The following is a 23,961-nucleotide window of genomic DNA, read 5'->3' on the forward strand; positions in this document are numbered from 1 at the left end:
TTGATGAAATGTGACATACACATTTCTATGAGTCAGATTCACTTAGGATTGATGAAATATGATACAAATTTCTCCTTTTTACAGTTCAAAAGATATATATATCGATGGATGTGAACCATTGAATCCAATCCATATATTTGAATCAGACTCATGTTGAATCAGATATTTCTATATTTTTTAAAAATCAAGTACTCTTTCTGTTTTCGTACATATGAATTTAATAATTTCTATAGATAAAAAATTTCCAAAAGATTATATATAGAGATGGGCTATGGTGCATTGCAATGCATGAACCCCCTTATGCATTGCACTATAATCACGGATTTAAAGTCCAAACGAGCGATCCGAACCATTAGATGTTTAATCCATATTGAAATGTGCTTGGAGACCAAATTTTATATTTTTTGGAATTTTTTTACTATTTATTAAGCATTTTTGAAAATTGCTGTTTTGCTGTGAACAGTAAAAAAACAGTAAAATTTTCTGGACCATCAGATCAGCGACTTTAAAAATTGCTTAATAAATAGTAAAAAAATTCCAAAAAATGTAAAATTTGGTCCCCAAGCACATATTAATATGAAAAACAAGATGAACGGTTCGGATTGGTCGTTTAATTGGACTTTAAATCCATAATTTATATTGCAATGCACAAAAGGGTTCATGCATTGCAATGCACCATAGCCCGTCTCTCTCTCTCTCTATATATATATATATATATATGCTTAAACAGTAATAGAACCCATCAGAGTGCAATATATTGTACTGGTAAAGAAATAGAAAGATACAGAGAGTTTGAGTAGAAATTTTATTTTATTCTTAATTCTTTACAATTGAAGTACATCTCCTTATATAAGAAATGATTATAAGCATCAGCTATGTTCTAGATAAGTCTAAAGCTGTTACATGAGTTCAACTAATAATCTGTTTACATGAGTTGAACTAATTCTGTTGCTAACTAATCCAACTGCCTTTTGACTAACTAACTCAAGAGTCAACAGTTATGCAACTGCTTAATAGAACCTTTGAACATTGACTGTGGCAAAGCCACACTAAACTATACCTACAAGCAAAGCCGCCTTTGATCTCTTTTGAATTAATTGCATGACGTCGCTGAGTGAATTAGCTGATGAATAACTCAAATTAAATGCTTAAAGAGTTATAGATCTCAAAACCCTCTGTTATATATATGCTTAAATAGCTGATGCATGACTCAAATTTTATTCCCTTCTGAATTAGAGTTGCGGAAAATCAATCTCTTTATGGATCAGGATTATTGAATCCAATCCATAGTTTTTTTAATTGATTTTCTGCGGCACAAAACTCTCTGAATTTACGCATATGTATCCGTAAATACATGGGGTTTAATTTGTATCACAGAAAAGCAACTCTTTTATGTATCAAATCCATAATTATTTTTTTCTCTTTTTTTTCTACAAATTCCCTGTACGGTTTTTTAAAAGGAAAAAAAAAAATCTATGGATCAAACTAATTGAGTCCGATCTTACTATATTTGATGCAAACGATGTATTCTATTTTTGTATGTCCAAATTTTATAATTTTTATGAATAAAAAATTTCCTTCTAAAAATGGTGATGTATTTTTTTTTTAATTCGTGGTAAAAATGGGGATATAATTAGCCAGTGTATTCGTAAATACATAAGGTTTTGTGTCACAAAAAATCAATCTTTTTATGTATCAAACTCATTGAGTCCGATCCATAATTGTTTTTTTCTTTTTTCCTTTGCAATTCTCTGTGCAGTTTTTTGAAAGAAAAAAAAATTTTATGGATGAAAAACAATGTACTCTTTCTATTTGATACAAAAGATGTACTCAACATGCAACATGCAATTTTTGAAGTATATGAACGGTGAAGATTTCTGAGCTATAAGCATGTTATAGAGAGATTTATTATATTAACATTAAATTTTTATTTTGATAATCCGTGAAAATTGACAAAACGTTTATGAAAATAAAAAAATAAAATTGATAATCGTGTAGTAATTTTAGTGTAATTTGATAATAGATCTGTCATCATTATAATATTAAAAAGATTGATAAGTCAGAATTGACATCCTCTCAGGTACCCTGAAAAGAAATCTGTTAGAAATTCTAAATCTGGACCGTTCTTTTAACTTCGTGCGAATCTCAAAGTAACTGAGATTGAATCTCAAACCGTAAAGTTAAGGAAATCTTTTACACATATTGGAGAGGATACTCTGGATCCACCTTGGCAATGCGGCGGTCTCTCACTAATATTCACCCTTCGATCTGTATACGCACCAACGGCAAGATTTCATCCACGTCATCGATCCGCACCAACCCCAATCCACCAATCAAAACCCGAATCCAATATCTATAAAAGAGCACCCGACCCGATTTCTCCTCCCCCACAACAAGTTCCCAATTCCAATCTTTGCATTTCTCCTTTCCTCTCTTCCTCTCTAAAACCTAATTAATCTCTCGAGAAATAGCAATGGCACCTAAGGCTGAGAAGAAACCAGCTGAGAAGAAGCCAGCGGAGAAGAAACCCAAGGCGGAGAAGCGCATCCCGTCCAAAGACGGTGCTGGAGGTGACAAGAAGAAGAAGAAGAAGGCGAAGAGCACTGAGACTTACAAGATCTACATTTTCAAGGTGCTCAAGCAGGTGCATCCCGACATTGGTATCTCCAGCAAGGCCATGTCGATCATGAACTCCTTCATCAATGATATCTTTGAGAAGCTCGCCAGTGAAGCATCTAGGTTGGCGAGGTACAACAAGAAGCCTACTATTACCTCTCGGGAGATCCAGACATCGGTTAGACTTGTGCTTCCTGGCGAATTGGCCAAGCATGCTGTTTCTGAAGGCACCAAGGCTGTCACCAAGTTCACCAGTGCTTAGATTTGGGATGGATTTGTGTGTTTAGTTGGTTGTTTAGGTTTCTTTGTTTTCTTGGATGGTATTGTAGGGTTTAGTGTGGTGATGAGATTGGGTGTCTTGTGTTTGATCTGGATGTATATTGGGTTTGATCCAGGTGAAATGGAGGAATTTGCTAACTTGTGATTGTGATTACTGGTAAATGTTGGAAATGTGGCATCAATTTAGACCTCAATGAAATTTGACAATTTCCCAATACTTGCATTTTGTTTTTTAGTTCTTTTTTTAATATTTTTTATATTTGTTTTGAACAAGTTTTAAGTCAGTTGATTGTGACTCTGTTTCTGCTGAGCTGTAAAGTAAAACAAGTTGAACAACGAATGATTCTGTTTTTTTTATTTTAATGTTTAAAAAATGATCAACTTCATCTGAAAATATATATAGTCTTGCCAAAAAATATTAAAAAATAGTATTCAACAATTCAACTGAATGTCTCAGGTAACATAGATTCAATTGAATGTCTGAAAGATTTGGTTATGAAAAAGTTGAAAAAATATGCAAAAGGTTCATACTGGTAGACAGTAATAGGATCAATTTTGGGCCAACACAGCCCAAAAGGCCAATTGTGCCCTTTTGTTCAATCAATCAATTTCGGGCCGAGAATATGAATTGGATCCAATAAAGTTTTATTCGCTTTTGAAAAGCTAAATAATTCAATATTCAAAAGGGTGAAGGGAATATTTGTGTGTCTGTGTTCCCCCCGGTATGCCTGAGGTACAATTTTGAAAAAATTGACGGTCCAGATTAATTCCAGTTGGGACTTAGGGGCTCAGCTTTAAGATTAGTGCCATATGAAAAGAACGGTCCAGATTTATAGCGTGCACCTCAGGTACCTGGGGTGATACGGATTTAATATTTGTAGTTGCTACCTAACCAGTTCTGCCGTTTTATTCACGGATTTCTAACTACCCTTGCTCTCCTTTTAAATCAATGGTTTCAATTTACAAACCATGAGATCATCAGCAAAACCTCTCAAATCCCTCGTCTCCTCAAGACCTTCTCTCTTCGCCATTTTATCGCGACCCATCTCTTCACCCTCTTCAGTTGACCCCAGGTCAACCGACCCGAATCCGCAAATGGACCCACCATCGTCCCCGATCCACGCGGCGATCGATGCGGGGTCCTCGGTGCGCAAGCCGATCAGCCTTTGGCCTGGTATGTACCACTCGCCAGTGACGAATGCTCTATGGGAAGCGAGATCTAGTATTTTTGAGAGATTGCTCGATCCGTCAGCTAAAGAGGGACCTCCGCAAGTTGAATTGTTGACTAAATCGCCTTCGCAAAGTCGGACCACCGTAATTTACAAGTTTTCTAGTGATTATATACTTAGGGAGCAGTATAGGGATCCAACGAATGAGGTTAGAATTGGAAAATTGTTGGAGGATCTTGATGCGCTTGCTGGGACCATTGCTGTAAAGGTAAATTTTACCACTTATTATTATTATTATTATTTTTTAAGAACTGTGTTATCCACTGGTATCACAGTATTAACTGTTTCAATTAAACAACAGAAACTCAATTATTGCTTGTATACCCCGTTATTTGTTGGATTCCCACAGTATGCCTCTGGTACTAATCCCTTAAATCAGGGTTTATGGTTAATTTAAACAAAAAAATTCTGAAGTTTTGGTGCCTTATCATTTCAGTTCCTAGAATTTTTTAAAAGGAAAATCGGTCAATGTCAGGATTTTTTAATCAGAAAACCTCCAACTAATGTAAAATTGTACATGACTTGTTTGAATATAGTAATAATGTGCCAAATTAAGCTTCAAACTGGTGCATGCAGATTTGTACAACTTCAATCCCAATTAACAAAAGATTTTGCATGACATGATATGATCACTATAGAGCACTCGGCCTGATCCTTTAACTATTGAAACCTAATAGTTTTCTATGATTTCAAGCATGCAAGTTGTTAATGTTTTCACTTAATTGTGTGACAGCACTGCTCTGACGAGGATTGCACGACTAGGCCATTATTGTTAGTAACAGCCTCCGTGGATAAAATGGTCTTGAAGAAGCCAATTCGGGTTGATACTGATCTCAAAATAGTTGGTGCTGTTACTTATGTCGGCCGTTCATCCATTGACATTCAAATCGAAGTTACCCAATTCCCACTTGGTACCTACAAGTCTTTTGTATCATTGCTATTATTCTTATTCTTATGTATGGTTGTTAACTTGTTATTCAAAAGACAAAACATGATATTCTACTCTATTATGGAACTGTATTCATCATTGTTTATTATAGTTACTATTTGAAATAGGTAGTAATAGTTTTACTTAAAATTCTTTTTTATTCTTGCTATATTTCTTTCTTCAAAGTTTCTACTAAAATAGTAGTATTATAACATTACTGCTGCTACCAGTGCTATTCTATTTTGTAAAGAAGATAGATGCTGTCAATTGACTGTTAAGTTTCATTTACTGTAGATAACTCTGAACCGTCAGATCCAATTGCCTTAACTGCTAACTTCACATTCGTGGCACGCGACTCAAAAACAGGAAAGGCAGCACCTGTAAACCGACTTGTACCAGAAACTGAGAAGGAAAAGCAACTCTTCAATGAAAGGGAGGCGCGAGACAAGCTTAGAAAGAGGAAGAGAGAGGAACAAAAGAAAGGTATAGAAAATGGTTTTGCACACTTTTTCCAAGGAGAAGAGGCGGACAGGCTGAGAAATTTATTGGCTGAGGGGCGGGTGTTCTGTGATTTCCCCGCACTAGTGGATCGGAACAGCATTTTATTGCGGGACACTAGACTGGAGAATGCTCTTATTTGTCAACCTCAGCAGAGGAACTTACATGGCCGTATTTTTGGAGGGTTTTTGATGCACCGGGCCTTTGAGCTGGGATTTTCTACAGCCTATGCTTTTGTTGGTCATATGCCGCATTTTCTTGAAGTAGACCATGTTGATTTCTTGAAGCCGGTAAGTGCCTCATTATTTCTGGTTATTAAATTGGATTGTTTTGAATCTTATACTATTTTATTCTTAGTAGTACCCTACATCAATTTAGTTAAATTTTGTGTGGTCAGGTTGATGTGGGAGATTTTCTTCGGCTCAAATCATGTGTACTATACACTCAATTGGATAATCCAGATCAACCTTTGATCAATGTAGAAGTGGTGGCCCATGTTACAAGGCCTGAGCTCCGTACCAGTGAGGTACTATACTATTTTTTAATAGTTAATTATTTCTCTAATACATAAAATTTACTAAAAATATATATATCTACAATAAAATGAGTGAAAATGAGAATGATACGAACCCGTAAAAACAGTTTGTATGTCATTTTTGGCTACATTTACCTATGTTTCTTGATCTAAATCTGGTATTTTATGAACTTGTACAGGTATCAAACACTTTTTATTTCACATTCACTGTCAACCAAGATGCATTGAAAAATGGCTTGAAAATACGCAATGTAGTCCCAGCCACAGAAGAAGAAGCACGTCGGATCCTAGAGCGCATGGATGCTGAGAAATTATATGATGGTAGCCAATAATTAACAAACTTCTATTCCCTTCATGCCTTTTGGGCATTGCAGAGAACTTAAGGTAGATAAAAATACCAAAGAATGTAACCATTGACTAAAAAAAAAAGATTTATGTTGTAAGTTTACAATACAAACATTAGTTCCTTCAAAATAAGACATCATATGTTCTTCATAATAGTGGCCACTTTGTCTTTAACTTGGGAAATGCTTGCAAGGTATAATCATATTTTATGGAGTAAATAAATATTTATGAATTCCATCAGTGGTAATTTGTTCTTGTCATTGCTCTCAACCAAATATCTCAACAAGTACTGACTATACTTAACCAGTGTTGTAAATAACAGTATGTGGTTATTGGACGGGCATGATATCGCCAAGCGATTGATTAGGAATAATCAGAAATAATCGGCCATATTTAGGAATAATTGTCTGATTAGTCAGAAGAATCCATGACGGTTTGGTCACCGCCAACAACTAATCAACCAATTAATCGGCCTAAACGGGCGTTTTTACAACACTGTACTTAACAAATCTTGATTTTTTTTTTATTAATATGAAATAAAAAGATAAATTTATAAAAAATCAGAATGAAATTGGAACATCTCACTTCGTAGACGTCATAATTATCTACAGTAAATGAAACTGACAAGTGTATTGGTATGTACTGGTACGCCATCTGAGCATGTAAAAGTTTTTATGCTTTCTGTGTATGCATACTGGTACAGTACGACAACTCTTGTATTGCAAACTTTTGAGTTTAATGATACCATACAAGAACTCCCTTGTATTGTAAACTTTGAGTTTAATGATAGCATACAGACATTTAAAAAAAGAATACGAATTGCAAATGCAATCATATTGAATAACAAATAACTTCAAATGAATAATTACTTCTAGTGGTGCTCAGGCGAACTTTCATTAAATAAATAATCAACATGAATAATAAAACAGAGCGATTAAATGAATAATAAATTTTGGAGGTGAACTTCTGGCAAAGATATTTGATGTGAATAATAAAACATACAAATTAAATAATAAAATAATCAACTTGAATTAAAGCAATCAAAATGGATAATAAAACTAATTGGCCGAAGCCCACTTTTCTTTTGGGCCGCGTATATAACATGATTTCCTTAATTAATGATTTCTTTAACGCCTTCTCCACTCAAATTGATTTTGTATGTGAAGTTATCTGAATTCAAAGAGTAGTTCCAAAAGAAAACATCTCTGCTCTTGCTTCTGAACTGATCCGAGTTATACTGAAAATTAATAAATAAATAGTTGAGAGAAATATCTACATACTTATTCTTAATGGAAGAATCCGGAGAAATTTTATTGTTATTAATAGAAAATAAATAAATAAATATCGAAATAGGGGTAGAATTTAGAAAATTTAGAAAATTTTTGTCGTTCTTCTAACTCCACAAAAAAAAAAAAAAATACAATGAACAGTACTGAACAGATCCAGATTTTTTTTTAAAATTAACAAGTTTGCTTGGTTAGAGACGATATTAGCTGGACGTGATGCCATCCGGATGTTTCTATATTTTCAAATTTCACCAAATCATACCCCTATTTCGATATTTTATTTATTTATTTTCTATTAATTAAAAAATCGGAGAACTTCACGCCTGGTGTGTACAATTGGAAGGTGTGCGTTTACTTGGCATGATATATATAATAGAGGGAATGAATCTGGTGTTTTAAAAGTACATGGTTTAATCCTAAATATTTGATCAAACAAATGACAAAATGTTTTATGCATGGCGTGGTGCCTTCTCTTTACGCTTCCATATTTTTCTATATATATTAAGACTATCCAAATTAAGATGGTCTTTTAAAAAATAAAAAATAAAAAAGAACTTGCTTCAGCCATCACTTAAAAAGTTCAAAATCAATCTTTCTAATATATCAAATTAAACAACCATAATTGTTTTTATATAACTTCTCTCTCTTTCTTAGATATATGCAAAATGTATATCAGTAGATTAACAACAAAAAGCCTCTCTTCCATCTCAAGATCCTCTTTGTTCACCATTTTATCAAGACCAATCTCTTCAACCACCCCAAATTTAGACAAAACCGAACCAAAATCAACCGATATAAAAACCGAAAGAGAGAGATCATCATCCCGTCCTATCCATGGATCAATTGATGCAAGCTCCTCAGTGCGGAAATCGATCAGCCTATGGCCTGGCAGGTATGATTCACCGGTGACAAATGCACTATGGGAGGCTAGGTCTAGTATTTTTGAGAGATCAGTTGATGCACCATCCAAGGAGGCACCATCACGTAGCGAACTGCTGATTAAAACTCCTTCGCAAAGTCGTACCAGCGTGATTTACAAGTTTTCAACGGATTATGTGTTGAGGGAACAGTACAGGGATCCAGGAAATGAGGTCAGAATTGGGAAATTGTTGGAGGACCTTGATGCACTTGCTGGAACTATTGCTTTCAAGGTATATATATCTTTCGAATGTTCCCCTTTATTTAATTTAATTGCAAATGTGAAGTTAAAAGCTTAGTTTCTGATATTAATTGGAAATACTGGTAAATATCAAGACCTTGTCATTTTCACTCTGGTCTATAAAATTTGGCTTTTGGCAATTGGTACCTATAATACCAGTAAGTAGCTTGAAGGTATAATATTTGCAATTTCAGTCATATTAGGAGCTTTTAGTAAAAAAATAGTCTAACTAATGCAAAATTATAATCCTTTCTGAATTTTGTTGTGGTGATTAATGGCTCAATGTTTACATTACTAAGTAAAATTTGAAACTATCATAATTGATTCTGAAACATGCAATTTGCAGCACTGTTCTGACAAGAATAGCATGAAGAACTCATTATTGCTAGTGACAGCATCTGTAGATAGGATTGTGTTAAAGAAGCCACTTTATACTGATACTGATCTCAAAATATCCAGTGCCGTCACCTATGTCAGTCGTTCTTCCATTGACATTCAAATTGAAGTTACACAACTCCCTCCCGGTGCTAACTATACAAGAGCTACCGATAATCGCATATGGGAAAAATCACAACTTTATCGCACAAGTATAGTATTATTATATATCTAAAGAAGAAATAATATGAAAAAGAAGAGTAAGGATATGGTAGTATGCATATTACAGAGCAGTCCGTACTATGGACTTACATCTCTGTTTTCAAAATCCAAATAATCAATCTGAACCACTCAACATAATCTCCATATAATAATGTACTTGCAAATCAAATTTTATATTTTTTAGAATTTTTTCACTAATTTTCTTAAATAGGTAGAAAATCACTTGATTTAATAATTATGGATCATTCAAAACTAGTGATTTTCTATCTATCTAAAAGAATAATAAAGACTGTAAATTTTGATCTTCATGTGCATTTTCATATTGAGAAAATGTACATGAATTTGTACTAAATTTAAAATGAAGAAATATTTGTACTAAATTTAAAAAATATTTGGCTGATGGTTGTAATTTTATATAATTATACATAACTTAGGGTTATCAAATCCGATTGCTCTATCTGCGAACTTCACATTTGTGGCACGTGACCCCGAAACGGGAAAATCAGCTCCGGCAAACCGACTCATGCCCGAAACGGATGGGGAAAAACAACTCTTCAGAGAAGGAGAGATGCGTGACAAGCTAAGGAAGGCAAACAAAGATGCAAAAACAAAATCTCTACAAAACAACCCGACGCTCTCCATTGAAGGAGAGGAGGCCGAGAGGATGAGAAATCTACTGGCCAAGGGAAGAGTGTTCTGCGATCTACCCGCATTAGCAGATCGAGATAGCATTTTGTTACGAGACACTAGACTGGAGAACTCCATTGTTTGTCAGCCACAGCAGAGGAACTTGCACGGTCGCATTTTCGGGGGATTTCTAATGCACTGAGCCTTTGAATTGGCATTCTCTACTACCTATGCTTTTGTTGGTCATGCTCCGTGTTTTGTTGAAGTCGATCATGTCGATTTTTTGAAGCCAGTGAGTTTGATTTTTTTTTTTTTTTTTTCTGGACAGTCATTGCATTCCATTCCTCGTTCATCCTTTCAGATTTATTCAGAAATAAATATACATCTTTTAATGCTTGTTCATTTTATGGTACAAGCAAATAGCAGTACACATATCGGTGCTTGATATTTTGTCAAATTTATAAATTATTTCAATTTGATTTGTGTAGGTTGATGTGGGAGATTTTCTTCGCTTCAAATCATGTGTTTTATACACGCAATTGGAGAACCCTGATCAACCGTTGATCAATGTAGAGGTCGAGGCTCATGTTACCAGACCCGAGTTACGTAACAGTGAGGTATATATATTTACCAGAAAGATGCATGTTAACTGGATTCATATTTAACAATTACTTTGAATACATTTTTCATGTCATTAATGCTGTCATGCAGGTATCAAACACATTTTATTTCACATTCAGTGTTGACCAAGAGGCTTTGAAAAACGGGTTAAAGATCCGAAATGTAGCTCTGGCGACAGAAGAGGAGGCACGACGGATCCTTCAGCGTATGGATGCTGAGAATATATCATAAGAAGAATATATATATATATATATATATATGTCATTGTTTTAGTTAGCTTGTTTCTGTCATTTGGCTTTTCTTTTGGAGTTCATATATAATTGAAAATTTTGAAAATAATGAGAAATGAGTTTGTTTCAGTTCAACTATTTAAGAACTTGATGATAACATATTAAAATTCATTGAAATTGGAATATACCAAAATTGTGAATAAGTTCTATGTCATTTAAATAGAGTAATTATCACATTAATAAGCTGCTAATTTAAGTGGATTCAATTTCAAAATTATTTGATGATATTATATGTAATTTTAAAATTGCATGATATGGTGATTTACAAGCCTTTCGATTAAAAATTGAAGATTTCGAAAGTATGATAAAACTAGAAAAATTGGAGAAAATTCAAATCTGTCATGATAGTAGGAAACAATGTGTGGGTCCTACCGTATGGGTATCAGGAATTAGGATTTTTTTTAAAATTGAATTAATTTTAATTATTTTAATAAAACAAGCACCGTTTATTTGGCTTTTATTGTTCAAAGGAATCTGTGTTGATCATTTCTACTTATTTCTTCCTCCACCAATCAATCCCTAGGATCGACAGAGTTGTTTTTTTTTTTTTTTTTTACAAACATCAACTCATTGGTGCTTGTTCTATTAAAATAATTAAAATTGGTTCTATTTAAAAAAAATTAGGAATTAGTCCGTTAATTTTCCGTGACACTTTTTATATTTAAATACTACAAGTCATTTTTTTATCATTTACCATTTTATTATTATCAGTTACAAATTGTAACTTATAATAATAAAATGATAAATGATAAAAAAAAATAAGTTGTACTATTTTCGATTAAAAAGGAAGAAAAATGTTAGCCATTTGATTGATATCATGTACATATTGTAATGCAAATTGTATATGAGACAATTTAAAAAAACATATAATTTATGAATAAGATAAATAGCAATGTATTAATGGTTAGTAGACGAAAAAGAGAATATCAATTTTGGTTCCTTCAACTTCATAACCCATTTCAGCAAGTACCAATTTGTTCTGAAACTGATACAGTTTGTACATATGCACCTTTTTAAGTATAAAATTTATGAAGTACAAGCATAGTAACAAATGAATTATTCGAGTTCAGTTTGATGAGGTCAAAAATTCATGATTCTAAAATAATTCGGGTATAATTTGAGAATGATTCAGAATTATTCGGATCAGAGATCTCAGTCCTGCAAGAGATATAAAAAAACCCCAAAAAAAATATTATGGGAATAATTCGGGAAAAATTCACGAATAATTCGTAAAATTTGAGAAAAAATCATAAAATTCGTGAATTATTCGGGTTTAATTCAATCAAAATTCGGTCAACCGAATAATTCGAAATTCAATTCGGCATCACCAAAAAATAAATTATTCGGATTTAATTCGCGAATAATTTATTAATATTATGACTATAATTACAATTATGTAGAATATAGGGAATGCATACTTGTGCATTGTTTTGATGTTTCTGATGAAACTGTAATAATCCTGATGTAATAAACAAAAGGACCATTTCGTAAGAAAAATTCATAATTGTTTCTTACCAATTATGTTATGTGAATTTTCTAAAGCGCCCCAGTTTCCGAATACGTATACTCCAGGTACCTGACTCAACAAAATTGAAACGGACGGTCCAGATTTAATATTAGCCGGTGCCTGATCCGGATGATGGAGCGGACAGTATTATTTATGCTTTCAGATTCGTGCCAAGTTAAAATTCTAATCTTGAACCGTCCGATTCAATGGTACTCAGTCATGTAACCTGAGGGATGTTAAATCTCAGTTTCCTCCCTTTCTCTTTGTCGCCAGCTAAAAACCTTATCCCTCTCTTGCGATTGAGGTCTCTCGAGAAAAACCCCCTCTTTCTATCGTTCTCTCTCCAAGTTTCTTTTGCGATTGAGGACTGACTTCTCTCTCTCTCTCCCTGCCATTGTCTCAAGGTTAGTTATCTTTCCAAGTTTAAGTCTGAGATAGGGGAGAAAATCGATAAACCTTGCAAATGTTCTTAAAATTTGAGATTTAATATGGCCAGGCCACAGCTTAGTGTGAGGTGTAATAAGGTCCTTGATATACTTTTCTTCCCTTCTATAGTAATGTTCTGATTTCATTGAAAGGGTTCTCCTTCAACATTGCACCTGGCCACATGCTGATTTAAATTATTGAATTTCCTATTAACGAGCAAAACAAAATGATCGAATTTTATTTTTATAACCGACCAAATTGCCTTATTGCTCACAATCTGTCTTAATCATGTGTTGTTGTTCTTCAACGCAGTAGTTGAACCTGGAAGAGAAACTCAACCTTGTTATATAAGAGGCAGAGATCAATTAAGAGATTGTAAATCTGTAACCAAACCAAATCAGACTAAATAACAATCATATCAGATGGTGTCATCAACCATATCTCTAGCCCCCTTCTTTTCTCTTTCACCTTCAGCTTCCCAATCCCAACCTCCATCCCCATTTGCTTTCCGCCGAGGCCTCTCCCTTGTCTGCCATGCATTCTCCCAATCTGAATCTCAAGCCAACAAACCAAATTCATGGCGCCAACTGCATTGGAAGGATAAAGCAAATGCCATTTCTGACCAAGAGGTGGTTCACCAGTTTGACAAGCTGTTGGCTGCCAAGAACCTCTATCAAATCAATCAATACCTCAAGGACTACGCCAAAACCTCTAACAACTCTTACCCCACCGTTTTTTCCCTCTTCACCCGCTTGACCCAAGCTGAAGGAATTGGTCCTAATGAATATACCTATGCGATCTTGATGGACTGTTGTGCTAGAATGAATCAGGTCAACCTAATGTTTGGTTTTCTGGGACGGTTTCTAAAAGAGGGTCACCATGCTAATAATGCCATGATCTTCAGCCCTATACTCAAAGGCCTGTGTTCGGAGAAAAGAACTGGTGAGGCTGCTACTATAGTGCTCTATAAAATGGCTAAGCTAGGATGTATACCTGATATAGTCTCGTATAACATTCTTATAAATGGGCTGTGCAAGGAAGGTGAAATTGACAAGGCAATGGATATTGTAGATGTCATGATTTCCAAAGGGTATGACCCTGATGTCATCACCTATAGCATTCTTATAAATGGGCTCTGCAAGAAAGGTGAAATTCAGAAGGCAATGGATTTTTTAGATGTCATGATTTCCAAAGGGCATGAGCCTAATGTCGTGACCTACAACACTCTTATAGATGGGCTTTGCAAGAAAGGTGAAACTGATAAGGCATTAGATTTTGTAGATGTCATGATTTCCAAAGGGCTTGAGCCTAATGTCGTCACCTATAGCACTCTGATAGATGAGCTGTGCAAGAAAGGTGAAATTCAGAAGGCCATAGATATTGTAGATGTCATGATTTCCAAAGGGCATGAGCCTAATGTCGTGACCTACAACACTCTTATAGATGGGCTTTGCAAGAAAGGTGAAACTGATAAGGCATTAGATTTTGTAGATGTCATGATTTCTAAAGGGCATGAGCCTAATGTCGTGACCTACAACACTCTTATAGATGGGCTTTGCAAGAAAGGTGAAACTGATAAGGCATTAGATTTTGTAGATGTCATGATTTCTAAAGGGCATGAGCCTAATGTCGTGACCCACAACACACTTATAGATGGGCTTTGCAAGAAAGGTCAAACTGAACGGGCCTTCAATTTTCTAGGTGTCATGATTTCCAAAGGGTGTGACCCGGATGTCATCACCTATAACACTCTTATAACGGGGCTATGCAAGAGTGGTGAAACTGACAAGGCATTAGATTTTGTAGATGTCATGATTTCCAAAGGGCATGAGCCTAATGTCGTGACCTACAACACTCTTATAAATGGGCTTTGCAAGAAAGGTGAAACTGATAAGGCATTAGATTTTGCAGATGTCATGATTTCTAAAGGGCATGAGCCTAATGTCATGACCTACAGCACTCTTATTGATGGGCTTTGTGAGAAAGGTGAAACTGAACAGGCATTGAATATTCTAGATGTCATGATTTGTAAAGGCTCTGAACCTAATGTCGTGACCTACAACACTCTTATAGACGGCCTTTGCAAGAAAGGTGAAACTAAGCGGGCATTGAATTTTGTAGATGTCATGATTTGTAAAGGCTGTGAACCTAATGTTGTGACCTACAACACTCTTATAGACGGCCTTTGCAAGAAAGGTGAAACTAAGCGGGCATTGAATTTTGTAGATGTCATGATTTCTAAAGGGCATGAGCCTGATGTTGTGACCTACAGCACTCTTGTAGATGGACTGTGCAAGAAAGGTGAAATTACAAAAGCAAAGGAGTTATTTTATGAAATGATTTCCAAAGGGGTTGATCCTGATGCAGTGATCTATTGCACTCTTATTGAGGGGCTGTGCAAAGAGGGTGGTGAAATTGAATAGACACGGGGTTTACGTTTTACCTATTATTGATATTTTGGAAAATTGTTATATAATATTTTGTTTGCGCTAATTAATTTCCGCATGTAATTTAATTGTTGATGGAAAAGAGTTTTGGACATGGAAGTTGATTTATATCATAAATACTATATCATAAGAATTAATTTGTGCTTGAAAAATATTTCTGTACTCGAAATTAATTTATGTCGTAAAGCATATATCATGAGAATTTGATTTGTGTATTAAAAAAAATGGTTTGTATATTGTGTGATTTGCTGCAACATATTAAGTTGTTTTAGATTGCAGATGACAACACGCCGTAACTAGTCGTATGTGCCCTTTTATTTAATTTAGTTGCAAATGTGAAGTTAAAAGCTTAGTTTCTGCTATTAATTGGAAATACTGTTAAATATCAAGGCCTTGTCATTTTCACTCTGGTCTATAAAATTCGTTTCTTGGCAATTGGTACCTATACCAGTAAGTAGCTTTAAGGTATAATATTTGCAATTTCAGTCATATTAGGAGCTTTTAGTAAAGAAATAGTCTAACTAATGCAAAATTATATATCCTTTTTGAATTTTTTTTTTTTTTTTGAAAACCTTTATAGAAGTTACGAAGTCGTGAGGGAAATTGAATTCTCGACCTTTGGGTACAATAACTCTAGAACTTTTTCCTATCTAATTGTGCTACCTCCCCTTCTCTCTCCTTTTTTTTAATTTTGTAGTGGGGATTAATGGCTCAATGTTTACATTACTAAGTGAAACTTTAAACTATCATAATTGATTCTGAAACATGCAATTTGCAGCACTGTTCTGACACGGATAACATGAAAAACTCATTAAAGAAGCCACTTTATACTGATACTGATCTCAAAATATCTGGTGCTGTCACCTATGTCGGTCGTTCTTCCATTGACATTCAAATTGAAGTTACACAACTCCCTCCCGGTGCTAACTATACAAGAGCTACTGATAACCGCATATATGGGAATAAGCACAACTCTATTGCTTTCAAAGTCAAAATAATCGATCTGAACTACTCAACATAATCTCCATATAATAATGTACTTGCAAATCAAATTTTAGATTTTTTAGATTTTTTTTAGTATTTTTTTTAAATAGGTAGAAAATCACTTGATTTAATAATTCTGGATCTTTCAAAATTAGTGATTGTCTACCTATTTAAAAAAATTGTAAAAATTGTAAATTTTGATATTCATGTACATTTTAATATGAAGATAATGTTTAACGGTTCAAATCGACTGTTTGAACTTTGAAAATAGATATATGAATCCGATTCGTAATATGCACATTACCATATGCTCACTTAATATTGAATGTTACTGTTAGGGTTTCGACAAAGGAGAGACAAGAAATAAGATAAATAATATTATGTAGAAGCTTAATTGTATTCCTTGATCTTTATTTTTACATAGAGTACAAATGACATAATTTATAGCAACATAAATCTCTAAAAGGAGATACTATAAATGACATATCCTAAAATACCCTATACTAAAATACTAATTCGTCCTCCTTAATATAGCATGCCAAACATAGCATACTATTTCTAACATCCTGCTAAATCAAGCCTGATGAAAATATATGATGAGATGAGAGGCATACATAACAGTTACAATGGGTGAAAGAAAGATGCAAATGTTTGCACAAAAATAATAGATGTAGTATTTGGTACTCATTTTCTACAAAAGGCCCATTTAGGTAGAGGTATTCATTTGCTGAGATTTTCCAAAGACTTCAATATCAATTTCTTATCAAAACTGACTCTAGAGAAATTATTACAAGCTTTAAAATTATCTGTCTTTTTTAACTGAGAAAAGTCACAATAAAGGAATTATAATCTTGAAGTGAAGTGTCTTGTACTATATCTTTTTCTTTATGGGCCCTTCTGAGAAGTTTATTAACAATATTCTTCAAATATTTCTCGACCAACTTCTCTGAGTTGTTAAGCAGAAAGAAGGATGGTTTTGTTCTGTAGAAAATAAATATCAAATGTTTACTTTTCATGTCAAATCCTGATCAATTGGCATTTTGGTCTAATGGGTCATGATTAATTGCAAGAAAACTGTTACTTTTCAGTCTCTTGAGTTTATACAAAACATACTCTAAATTTCATAATTCATAAAATTATTCGTTCATGAAATAGAACATAATTTACTACATGGTTTGAAATATTCTCTAATAAATCTGTACATGCCCTTATAATGAAGAAATATTTGTACTAAATTAAAAAATATATATTTGGCTGATGGTTGTAATTTTATATAATTATACATAACTTAGGGTTATCAAATCCGGTTGCTCTATCTACGAACTTCACATTTGTGGCACGTGACTCTGAAACGGGAAAATCAGCTCCGATAAACCAACTCATGCCCGAAACGGATGGGGAAAAACAACTCTTCAGAGAAGGAGAGATGCGTGACAAGCTAAGAAAGGAAAACAAAGATGCAAAAACAAAATCTCTACAAAACGGCCTGACGCTCTCCTTTGAAGGAGAGGAGACCAAGAGGTTGAGAAATCTACTGGCCAAGGGAAGAGTGTTCTGCGATCTACCCGCATTAGCAGATCGAGATAGCATTTTGTTACGAGACACTAGACTGGAGAACTCCATTGTTTGTCAGCCACAGCAGAGGAACTTGCACGGCCGCATTTTCGGGGGATTTCTAATGCACCGAGCCTTTGAATTGGCATTCTCTACTACCTATGCTTTTGTTGGTCATGCTCCGTGTTTTGTTGAAGTCGATCATTTCGATTTTTTGAAGCCAGTGAGTTTGATTTTTTTTTTTTTTACTGGACAGTCATTGCATTCCATTCCTCATTCATCCTTTCGGATTTATTAAAAAATAAATATACATCTTTTAATGCTTGTTCATTTTGTGGTACAAGCAAATAACAGTACACATATCGGTGCTTGATACTTCCAACGTTTATAAATTTATAAATTATTTGAATTTGATTTGTGGAGGTTGATGTGGGAGATTTTCTTCGCTTCAAATCATGTGTTTTATACACGCAATTGGAGTACCCTGATCAACCGTTGATCAATGTTGAAGTCGAGGCTCATGTTATCAGACCCAAGTTACGTACCAGTGAGGTATATATATATTTACCAGAAAGATGCAATTGGATTCATATTTAGCAATTACTTTGAAGAAATTTTGCATGTCATTAATGATGTCATGCAGGTATCGAACACATTTTATTTTACATTCGGTGTCGACTGTCGACCAAGAGGCCTTGAAAAATGGGTCGAAGATCTGAAATGTAGCTCCAGCGACAGAAGAGGAGGCACGGTGGATCCTTCACCGTATGGATGCTGAGAATATATCATAAGAATATATATATATATATATATATATATATATATATATATATATATATAGAGGAGGGTTAAAATGCACCCTCCTTTTTATGCTCCTAACGTGCACCCTCCCCTCGTATCTTCATTTTCAAAGTTCAAATAGTTGATTCGATCCTTCCAACGTGTTCTTCATATTAAAATGTGCTTAGAGACCAAATTTTACATTTTTTAGAAAATTTTTACTATTTTTCAAGAATTTTTGATTAAACTAAACAATAATAAAAAATTCACCAAAGTGATGATTTTAAAAAATTCTGAAAAACTAGTAAAAAAAATTCAAAAAATGTAAAATTTGGTTTCCAAGCACATTTTAATATGAAGAACACGTTGGAATGTTCGAATCAACTATTTGAACTTTGAAAATGAAGATATGAGGGGAGGGTGCACGTTAGGAGCACAAAAAGAGGGTGCATTTTAACCCTCCTCATATATATATATATATATAGAGAGAGAGAGAGAGAGAGAGAGAGATGGGCTACGGTGAGTTACAAAGTAAAGCGACTATTTTACTTCACACTCATATTTTGCGATTTGAAAATCCAAACGACCGATCCGAACTGCTCAACATGATCTCCATATTGAAATGTGCTTGGAGACCAAATTTTACATTTTTTGGAATTTTTTTTACTATTTATTAAGCAATTTTGGAAATCGCTGCTCCGGTGGTCTAGAAATTTTTACTGTTTTTATTGTTCACAGCAAAACAACAGTTTCCAAAATTGCTTAATAAATAGTACAAAAATTCCAAAAAATTATAAAATTTGGTCTCCAAGCACATTTCAATATGGAGATCACATCTAACGGTTCGGATCGGTCGTTTGGACTTTCAAAATGAAAATACGGCGTGAAGTAGAAACGCGTTTTACTTCGCAACTCACCATAACTCATCTCTCCCTCTCTCTCTCTCTCTCTCTCTCTCTCTATATATATATATATATAGAGAGAGAGAGAGTGACTAATGTGTTGGGATTTCGGGTAGGTTATAGTGCAACAATTCGAAACAGTTCAAGATTTGTTCACTACCCGAAAACCAGAATCCAAGTATAAAACTAATTCTAGGATTAAAACAGAGTTTACCACTAGACGCGCAGCGGAAACTTCAAGTTTAGTCTAGCGGTAGCCTTCTTCTCCTTTCCTTCTTCTCCTTTCGTTCCGTGTCAACTTCATGTAACAGCCCAGCAGTCACGCCTCTATTAGTATCCACACGAACAGATCCAAAATCAACAATCAGTCGATATGCTAGTATCGATCTGAAAGCCCCGTCTTTTTCTCTTTCTTTCTCTCTTCAGTTTTCTGATATCTGTGGAATAGAATTTCTGGAACAACCAAAACCGAACTGCTACATGTATATTTATAATACTTATGCATCCATTCATTCGCACCATCTGGTTGCATCTCTACAGAAAACGTGATCTGATCTGAGATCAGATCAGATCAGATCAAGAATTTGGGCCTAGCCCAATTAAGACTTAATATATTAATTTAGCCCATATTATTTGGCCTGTAGAACACTTCTTACATAATGTGCATTTGAATGTATATGGGCTGAAATACATACGGTCCAAATTCGACTTTTCAAAATTCAAATGGTTGATCTGAACCGTTCATCTTGTTCTCCATATTAATATGTGCTTGGAGACCAAATTTTACATTTTTCTGAATTTTTTACTATTTATGAAGTATTTTACAAAATTGTTGATCCAACGATGGCTGCTGATTTTACTGTTTTGTTAAGCCACCGTTGGATCAACAATTTTGTAAAATATTTAATAAATGGTAAAAAATTCAGAAAAATATAAAATTTGGTCTCCAAGCACATATTAATATAGAGAACAAGATGAACGGTTCAGATTGACCGTTTGGATTTTGAAAAGTCAAATTTGGACCGTATGTATTTCAGCCCATATACATTCGAATGCACATTAAATGAGCCATGACTCATAGCGCGTTGGTGAGCCATGGCTCATTTTAGTAATTTTAAAAATTCAAACAACCGATCCGAACCATTTATCTTGTTCTCCATATTGAAATATGCTTGGAGACCAAATTTTACATTTTTTGGAAAAATTTTTATTATTTATTAAGCATTTTTGAAAATAGCTGATCCGATGGTCCAGAAAATTTTACTATTTTTTACTGTTCACAGCAAAACAACAATTTTAAAAAATGCTTAATAAATAGTAAAAAAATTCCAAAAAATATAAAATTTGGTCTCCAAGCACATTTCAATATGGAGAACATATTTAACAGTTCAGATCGGTCGTTTGGACTTTCAAAATGAAAATACGGCATGGGGTACAAACGCTTGGTGAGCCATGGCTCACCCAAGTCAACCTCATATATATATATCATTGTTTTTAGCTTATTTATGTCATTTGGCCTTTTCTTTTGGAATGCAATTGAAAATTTTGAAAAGAATGAGAAATGAGTTTGTTTCAGTTCAACTATTTAAAAAATTTGATGATTCTTCTTCTTCAAAGCTCAATTCGTGAGGGTTTCATTTCTATAAAGAAGTTGTTTTTTTACTGTTGGCTTGCCAAGCCTATCACGAAATCTCCTCCTTTTTTCTAGCTTGGAACAGGCTGTGTAGAAACTAAACATGCGGAGTTATTTTAAGAACCTTGATGATAACATATTAAAATTCATTAAAATTGGAATAAACCAAAATTGTGAATAAGTTCTATATCATTTAAATAGAGTGATTATCAAATTAATAAGCTGCTAAATAAAGTGGATTTAATTTCAAAATTGTTTGATCATTAGTTAAAAAATATGTAATTTTAAAATTGCATGGTATGGTGATTTACAAGCCTTTCGATTAAAAATTGAAGATTTCCATTGCTAGAAAGTATGATAAAACGAGAAAAATTGGAGAAAACTAAAAACTTTCATGATAGTAAGAGATAATGTGTGGGTCCTACCGTATGGGTATCAGGAATTACCGTTAATTTTTTTTTTAAATATAATCAATTTTAATTATTTTAATATAACAAGTACCATTGATTTGGCTTTTATAAAAAATAGCTCCATTGATCCTAGGAATTGGTGGAGAGTAATTTAAATTTTGTTCAAAAGAATCTGTGTTGATCATTTCTACTTATTCCTCTTTTTAAGGATTGATGAAACTATTTTTTATAAAAATTAACTCATTGGTGCTTATTCTATTAAAATAATTAAAATTGGTTCTATTAAAAAATAGATATGTCAGGAATTAGTCCGTTAATTTTTTGTGACACTTTTTATATTTAAATACTACAACTTTTTTTTTTATGATTTATCATTATATTATTATCAGTTACAGCTAACACTAAATAATTATTGTTGTAATATTTTCGATTAAAAAAGAAGAAAAATCTTAGCCATTTGATTGATATCATGTACATATTGTAATGCAAATTGTATTTGAGACAATTTAAAAAACCCTATAATTCATGAATAATATAAAAAGCAATGCATTAATGGTTAGTAGACATATCTACTTGAGTTCAAGAGTAGCAGTCACTAGGGGTGTTCAAACAGTCAGTTTGGTTGAAATTGAATTAAAATAATCAAATTAATTTTTTTTTTCGGTTTTCAAAAATAGAATCTAATCGAACCGATTAAACTTATAAACCGATTAAGAACCGAACTGAACAAATCGAAATAAATTTCAGTTTGTTCGATTCAAACCAAAGTAAACCTACTTGTGCCATTATTAACAAAAATTACACATGTTCATACACAAGTTGTTCAATTCCATACAAAATATGTAAATGTTTTAAAATATTTAAACTAAAATGAAAGAAAGAAAGCAATGATTAAACCAAACAAAATATAAATCATACTTGAATGTTGAATCAATATAATTAGGTTTTAAAAATCTAAACCGAACCGATCTATTTAAACCAAAATAATTCAAAATTTAAACCGAACCGTACCGATCCATTTAAACCAAAAAATGAACCATTTAAGCCAAAAATTTTCGGTTCAGTTGAAAACCGAACAAACCAAACCGTTTGAACACCGCTAGCAGCCAGTAATATAAATAGTGATTGGTAAACGGGTCGGGCCGGGCGGTCCGGGCAAAACCCGGGCACGGGCACGGGTAGCCACGGTCACGGGCACACGGGTACAACGGGCCGGGCGTCACGGGTTTTTTTTTTCAAAAATCCTGCCCTGCCCGTTTAATACCCGTGCCCGTCACGGGTTCGGGGGTAGGACGGTCCGGGTACCGGGGGCCGGGCGGTCCGGTCCGGTCCGGTCCGGGTTTGGACCGGGTTTTTTTTTTTTTTTTTTTCTGTTTTTTGTTTCTGTTTTTCTGTTCTGTTTTTTTCCTTCTGGTTTTTTTTCGGTTTTTTTGTTCTGTTTTTTTGGTTCTGTTTTTTTGGTTCTGTTTTTTTTTCTGTTTTTTGTTTCTATTTTTTGTTTCTGGTTTTTTTCGGTTTTTCTGTTCGGTTTTTCGGTTCTGTTTTTTTTTGTTATGTTTTTTTTCGTTTTTTTGTTCTGTTTTTTTGTTCTGTTTTTTTTTTGTTCTATTTTTTTTTTTGAAAACCAATAAATTATAAATTCAAATTCATACCAATTTAAACTCATTTGACATGGTTGTATATTTGAACTCAATAATTTTTGTTATAATAAAATATAAATAAAAAATTTCTTAAATCAATTATTTTAAAATAATTAAGCTCTTATTTTAAAACAATAGATTAAAAAATAAAAGTTACCCTCCTCTTTTATCTCGTTTGTGGATGTGTGCGGTTGGCTCTTCGACTGAAAATCTGCTAACAATCCACCACTTCACATATTCAAAAAAATAAATCTAACATCTTTCATTAACCTATTAAAAATAAATCCGAATTTCAAAAATAAAATCTAACCTATTCAAAACAAATCAAATTACTTCACATATTCAAAAAAAAAAATCTAACACAAGCTTCTAAATAGCTAGCTATAGCGGTTTTGGACCCAGAAAGCTAAGCTACGGGCTAAAACTGCGCTAATCAAGCTACGACCGCTATAGCGGTAATAGCGGTCCGCTATAGCGTGTAGCGGCAATAGCAGTCCGCTATGCTACATGGGTTATGATTTTGCAATTTTTTTTTTTCTGAAAACATGATTTTGCAATTTTAATGGGCCTTAATATCTAGATTGGTTTTTTTTACTTTATTAAGCTATATCAATACAATGGAACATGTGCGGGCTATACCGCTATATCAATTAAATTTTGTATCATGC

General features: G+C 33.7%; 4 protein-coding genes and 1 pseudogene across 6 annotated transcripts; all 5 read left to right on the plus strand.

Annotated features, from left to right (window-relative positions):
* The first annotated feature begins 2,374 nt into the window (after positions 1–2,374).
* On the plus strand, positions 2,375–3,112 carry LOC144548185 (histone H2B.7-like). The gene has a single exon (XM_078296889.1). It carries the CDS (start codon positions 2,474–2,476, stop codon positions 2,876–2,878), a length of 405 nt encoding a protein of 134 aa, XP_078153015.1. The 5' UTR covers positions 2,375–2,473; the 3' UTR covers positions 2,879–3,112.
* Positions 3,113–3,807: 695 nt separating this feature from the next.
* On the plus strand, positions 3,808–6,580 carry LOC144548096 (acyl-coenzyme A thioesterase 2, chloroplastic-like). Its single transcript, XM_078296784.1, has 5 exons — positions 3,808–4,332; positions 4,858–5,035; positions 5,347–5,840; positions 5,948–6,076; positions 6,265–6,580. Exons 1-5 carry the CDS (start codon positions 3,865–3,867, stop codon positions 6,415–6,417), a joined length of 1,422 nt encoding a protein of 473 aa, XP_078152910.1. The 5' UTR covers positions 3,808–3,864; the 3' UTR covers positions 6,418–6,580.
* Positions 6,581–8,269: 1,689 nt separating this feature from the next.
* LOC144548095 (acyl-coenzyme A thioesterase 2, chloroplastic-like) lies at positions 8,270–10,960 on the plus strand (annotated as a pseudogene). The gene is made up of 5 exons (XR_013509242.1): positions 8,270–8,867; positions 9,222–9,462; positions 9,907–10,391; positions 10,588–10,716; positions 10,811–10,960. The product of XR_013509242.1 is annotated as an acyl-coenzyme A thioesterase 2, chloroplastic-like (transcript).
* Positions 10,961–12,789: 1,829 nt separating this feature from the next.
* On the plus strand, positions 12,790–15,523 carry LOC144548093 (uncharacterized). 2 transcript variants are annotated; one of them, XM_078296779.1, is made up of 2 exons: positions 12,790–12,921; positions 13,256–15,523. In XM_078296779.1, exon 2 carries the CDS (start codon positions 13,366–13,368, stop codon positions 15,364–15,366), a length of 2,001 nt encoding a protein of 666 aa, XP_078152905.1. In that variant the 5' UTR covers positions 12,790–12,921; positions 13,256–13,365; the 3' UTR covers positions 15,367–15,523. The 2 variants fall into 2 exon arrangements, with proteins under 2 accessions (XP_078152905.1, XP_078152906.1); XM_078296780.1 differs by having other exon boundaries at positions 12,875–13,041.
* Positions 15,524–16,189: 666 nt separating this feature from the next.
* Positions 16,190–18,716, plus strand: LOC144547799 (acyl-coenzyme A thioesterase 2, chloroplastic-like). Its single transcript, XM_078296490.1, has 4 exons — positions 16,190–16,310; positions 17,667–18,151; positions 18,352–18,480; positions 18,572–18,716. Exons 1-4 carry the CDS (start codon positions 16,190–16,192, stop codon positions 18,704–18,706), a joined length of 870 nt encoding a protein of 289 aa, XP_078152616.1. The 3' UTR covers positions 18,707–18,716.
* The last annotated feature ends 5,245 nt before the right edge of the window (positions 18,717–23,961 follow it).

This window comes from Carex rostrata, chromosome 32 (assembly GCF_964058835.1).
Source record: "Carex rostrata chromosome 32, lpCarRost1.2, whole genome shotgun sequence".
Lineage (NCBI taxonomy): Eukaryota > Viridiplantae > Streptophyta > Magnoliopsida > Poales > Cyperaceae > Carex > Carex rostrata.

Excerpts from the sequence above, each read along its gene's own strand:
- LOC144548185 (XM_078296889.1), top strand. The coding sequence starts at position 2,474 with ATGGCACCTAAGGCTGAGAAGAAACCAGCTGAGAAGAAGCCAGCGGAG.
- LOC144548096 (XM_078296784.1), top strand. The coding sequence starts at position 3,865 with ATGAGATCATCAGCAAAACCTCTCAAATCCCTCGTCTCCTCAAGACCT. Across the intron at positions 5,036-5,346 it reads AGTTACCCAATTCCCACTTG|ATAACTCTGAACCGTCAGAT; the intron begins GTACCTACAAGT and ends CATTTACTGTAG. Across the intron at positions 6,077-6,264 it reads CTGAGCTCCGTACCAGTGAG|GTATCAAACACTTTTTATTT; the intron begins GTACTATACTAT and ends GAACTTGTACAG.
- LOC144548093 (XM_078296779.1), top strand. The coding sequence starts at position 13,366 with ATGGTGTCATCAACCATATCTCTAGCCCCCTTCTTTTCTCTTTCACCT.
- LOC144547799 (XM_078296490.1), top strand. The coding sequence starts at position 16,190 with ATGAAAAACTCATTAAAGAAGCCACTTTATACTGATACTGATCTCAAA. Across the intron at positions 18,152-18,351 it reads ATTTCGATTTTTTGAAGCCA|GTTGATGTGGGAGATTTTCT; the intron begins GTGAGTTTGATT and ends TGATTTGTGGAG. Across the intron at positions 18,481-18,571 it reads CCAAGTTACGTACCAGTGAG|GTATCGAACACATTTTATTT; the intron begins GTATATATATAT and ends GATGTCATGCAG.